This window comes from Eimeria necatrix, genomic scaffold, assembly GCF_000499385.1.
Source record: "Eimeria necatrix Houghton genomic scaffold, Enh_scaff670, whole genome shotgun sequence".
Taxonomy (NCBI): Eukaryota; Apicomplexa; class Conoidasida; order Eucoccidiorida; family Eimeriidae; genus Eimeria; species Eimeria necatrix.
The window spans coordinates 1-4307 of NW_013651725.1; the positions used below are offsets into that span (position 1 = coordinate 1).

A 4307-nucleotide genomic window follows, 5' to 3' on the forward strand; every position below is an offset into this window, starting at 1 on the left:
CCCTCTAGAGGGGCCCCCCCAGGGGGGCCCCCAGTGAGTCCCTCTGCAGAGGGGCCCCCCTGGGGGGCCCCCGGGGGGCCCCCCGGGGGGCCCCCCGGGGGCCCCCTTGAGGGTTTGGAGTTCCTGTGGGGAGAAGTAGGTGTATATACACCCGGAAGCGGAAATGTCGCGGAAGGGTTTGCATGCAAAAGGGTTTTGTTGAATAGAAACCACCAGAAGTCGCAGGGCCTGAAGAAACCACAAACCCTAAACCCTAAACCCTAAACCCTAAACCCTAAACCCTTGGGGAGAGGCCCTAACGCGAAGCGCCCAACACCAAACCCTTCGGCGTAAACCCTAAACCCTAAACCCTAAACCCTTGCGGACGCTCGTCGGCGAGTCAGCGGTGGCGTAGAAGGATATCAGAGGCGCCTGTGCTGCTGCTGCTGCTGCTGCTGCTGCTGCTGCTGCTGCTGCTGCTGCTTGCTGCAGCAGCGGCTCCAAATCTTCCAGATTTAAAATGAAAGTGTGCAGACGCGAGGGGCCCCCAGGGGCCCCCACGAACGCGTCCGAGTCTCCAAACGTTATCTGAACGCAAACCCTAAACCCTAAACCCTAAACCCTAAACCCTAAGAGGCTCCACTCAGCCCACGCCGCAAATCGTACACCTGCTGCAGCAGCAAAGTAGGGTTTAGGGTTTAGGGTTTAGGGTTTAGGGTTTAGGGTTTAGGGTTTACTCGGATTGGACTGCGGCTTTCACGCGAGAAGACCTGCTTGCAGTAGCTTTCGAAGTCGTTGCTGCTGCTGCTGCTGCTTGCAGCAGCTGCTGCTGACAGCTGCAGCAGCTGCCTCTGCAAAGACTCTTCTGCTGCTTCTGCTGCTTCCAACCCCACAGGGTCTTCGTCTGCTGCTGCTGCAGCAGCAGCAGCAGCAGCAGCGCTGCTGCTGCTGGCTTGGAGGGAATTCCTTGCCAGCTTTAGTATGTCTTTGACAGTGAGCTGCTCCTGAGCTGCTGCTGCTGCTGCTGTTGCTGCTGCTGTTGCTGCTGCTGCTGTTACGGCGCCGACTGGGGCTTGGTGATTCAGCAGCAGCTGCAGCTGCTGCAGCTGCAGCTGCTGCAGCAGCTGCTGCTGCGCCTCAATTTGCTGCTGCTTCTCTATCATGTCTCGCAGCTGCACGACTGCCTGGCCCAGCGGCATCTCCTGCTGCTGCTGCTGCTGCTGCTGCTGCTGCAGTTGCTGTTGCTGCTGCTGCTGCTCCAGCTGCTGCAGCTGCTGCTGCTGCTGCTCCAGCAGGGCCTGCTGCTGCTGCAGCTGCTGCTGCATTGCCTGTACCTGCTGCAGCTGCTGCTGCAGCTGCGAGCTGGAGGGCTGCTGCCACTGCTCATGCTGCTGCTGCTGCTGCACCTGCTGCAGCTGCTGCTCTAGCTGTTTCACTTTCCATTGCTGCTGCTCCTGCTGCAGCTGCAGCAGCTTCGACAGCTGCTGCTGCTGCTGCTGCTGCTGCTCCTGCTGCGTTTGCTGAAGCTTCAGCGGAGGCAACTCAGACAGCTCCTGCTGCTGCTGCTGCTGCTGCTGCAGTTGCTGCTGCTGCTGCTCATCCGGAACTCCTGCTGCAGCATCTTGGCCGAAAGACACTGAGTTGCTGACAGTTGCAGCAGCTGTCGATGGCTCTGCTGCTGCTGCTGCTGCTGACTCTGCTGCTGCTGCTGCTGCTCCTTCTGCTGCTCCTCCTCCTCCTCCTTCTGCTGCTGCTGCTGCTGCTGAAGCTCCGATTTCAGCAAGGGTCCCCTGGCTGTGCTGCTGCTGCTGCTGCTGCTGCTGCTGCTGCACATCCTGGACTTCATCAGCTGCTGCTGCTGCTGCAGTTGAGAGAGGCCCCAAAAGGGCTTCCCCCAGCAGCAGCAGCAGCAGCAGCAGCAGCAGCTGCTGCTGCTGCTGCTGCCGATGGTGCTGCCGCATAATCCAGCGAGCAGCAGCAGCAGCGAAACTTCAGGAGCCAGAAAAATGCTAAAGTCTGCAGATGAGCCCCAAACCCTAAACCCTAAACCCTAAACCCTAAACCCTAAACCCTTCCTGTGTAGAAGGACTGAGGAGCCTCGAGTTGGCTTCGGCGTGCGAGCGATGGGATGCACATGTCAAACTAGAAACTCTAAACTCCAAACCCTAAACCCTAAACCCTAAACCCTAAACCCTAAACCCTAAGCACAGGCCGCAGTTTCGCCTCTTTTGGCTCCTTCTTTACTAGCCTGCCGAACCGCTGCTGGGGGCGTCCCCAAGCCCCAAACCCTAAACCCTAAACCCTAAATTCTAAACCCTAAGCCCGAAGCCCTCAACCTTAAACCCTAAACCCTAAACCCTAAATCTAAAACCCTAAATAAATTAGCCGCGTTTCACTTTTAAAAGTGATAAAGACCTGCAATAAGCAGGCAAGCCTCGCTAAACCCTAAACCCTGGAGCCCAGGCCCACTAAACCCTAAATGCTGCTGCTGCTGCTGCCGATGGTGCTGCCGCATAATCCAGCGAGCAGCAGCAGCAGCGAAACTTCAGGAGCCAGAAAAATGCTAAAGTCTGCAGATGAGCCCCAAACCCTAAACCCTAAACCCTAAACCCTAAACCCTAAACCCTAAACCCTTCCTGTGTAGAAGGACTGAGGAGCCTCGAGTTGGCTTCGGCGTGCGAGCGATGGGATGCACATGTCAAACTAGAAACTCTAAACTCCAAACCCTAAACCCTAAACCCTAAACCCTAAACCCTAAACCCTAAGCACAGGCCGCAGTTTCGCCTCTTTTGGCTCCTTCTTTACTAGCCTGCCGAACCGCTGCTGGGGGCGTCCCCAAGCCCCAAACCCTAAACCCTAAACCCTAAATTCTAAACCCTAAGCCCGAAGCCCTCAACCTTAAACCCTAAACCCTAAACCCTAAATCTAAAACCCTAAATAAATTAGCCGCGTTTCACTTTTAAAAGTGATAAAGACCTGCAATAAGCAGGCAAGCCTCGCTAAACCCTAAACCCTGGAGCCCAGGCCCACTAAACCCTAAACCCTAAACCCTAAACCCTAAACCCTGAACTAAACCCTCAGCGCTACATGATTTTGAAAATACCCCAGAGACCCCTGGGGTTTGGAAAAGTAATTAAAAGTTTCACAGTTTGGGCCTAAAGCCACTGTGGGGCCCGCTGCAGCAGCAGCAGCAGCAGCAGCAAGTGTGCTGCAGCAGCAGCAGCAGCAGCAGCGGCAAGTGTGCTGCAGCAGCGGTACAACCGAAGCTGCAGCAGCAGCACAGCAGCAGCAACTATGCTGCAGCAGCCGCGCAACAGATGTTGCAGCAGCAGCAGCAGCAATGCTGCAGCAGCACAGAAAGCCGCTACTGCTGCAGCCTCCGCCGTCACAGCAGCACGAACAGCTGCTGCTGCTGCTGCTGCTGCTGCTGCTGCAGGAACGCACCAGGAAGAGCTCTGATGCTCGCTGCAGCGCTGCATTGCAAACCCTAAACCCTAAACCCTAAACCCTAAACCCTCCAAATGAGGCCTAGGGAAGAGTAATAAAGGGCGAAGAAGAACTGGTGTATGACAGAGGGACCTGCAAATACACCACAGCGCAAGCAGCTTGCTGCAGCTGCTGCAGCAGCAGCAGCAACAGCAGCGGGCGTTGCTGCTGCAGCAGCAGCAGCAGCAACCTTGGCAGCAGCCACGGCAGCAACAACAGCAACAGCTGCAGCAACTGCCGCAGCAACAGCAACAGCAGCAGCTTGACCAACAGCCGCAGCTGCTGCTGGTCAAACTGCTGCCGTTGCAGCAGCAGCAGCAGCAGCAGCAGCAGCAGCAGCAGCAGCAGCAGAAGCAGCAGCTTGCTGACTTCCGCGAGGCACTGCTGCTGCAGGGCCTTCTCCGAGGGCCCCACATCGCCTCCGCAACTCTTATAGCGCTGAACTACCTGCAGCAGCAGCAGCAGCAGCAGCAGCAGCAGCAGCAGCCTATGCAGCAGCAGCAGCATCATAGGCAGCAGCAGCAGCACCGTAGGGACCCGCAGCAGCGGCAGCAGCTCAAGCAGCAGCAGCAGCGGCAGCAGCTCAAACAGCAGCAGCAGCAGCGCGCTGCGCTGAACACTCATGCCGAAGCTCCCAAACCCTAAACCCTAAACCCTAAACCCTAAACCCTCACGGCCTTCGCCAGTTTCTTCCAATGCATGCGCTTTTGAGGCTGCTGCAGCAAAACAGCATTTGCTGCTTCCAGCCAGTTGAAACTTGCGGGGGAAGGGGCCTCCTTGAAGCGCTTCTGCTTCTGCTGCTGCTGCTGCTGCTGCTGCTGCTGCTGCTGCTGCTGCTGCTG

The 4307-nt window shown here is 57.2% G+C and overlaps 2 protein-coding genes across 2 annotated transcripts; one reads left to right on the forward strand and one right to left on the reverse strand.

Annotated features, from left to right (window-relative positions):
• Positions 1–336: 336 nt before the first annotated feature.
• ENH_00069740 (hypothetical protein, conserved) lies at positions 337–1940 on the reverse strand (the record flags this gene model as incomplete). Its single annotated transcript, XM_013577491.1, has 2 exons — positions 337–567; positions 717–1940. The coding sequence occupies 2 exons, from the start codon at positions 1938–1940 to the stop codon at positions 337–339; spliced, it is 1455 nt and encodes a 484-aa protein (XP_013432945.1).
• A 1560-nt stretch (positions 1941–3500) lies between these two features.
• ENH_00069750 (hypothetical protein) lies at positions 3501–4110 on the forward strand (the record flags this gene model as incomplete). The annotated part of the gene is made up of 2 exons (XM_013577492.1): positions 3501–3517; positions 3576–4110. 2 exons carry the CDS (start codon positions 3501–3503, stop codon positions 4108–4110), a joined length of 552 nt encoding a protein of 183 aa, XP_013432946.1.
• Between the last annotated feature and the right edge of the window lie 197 nt (positions 4111–4307).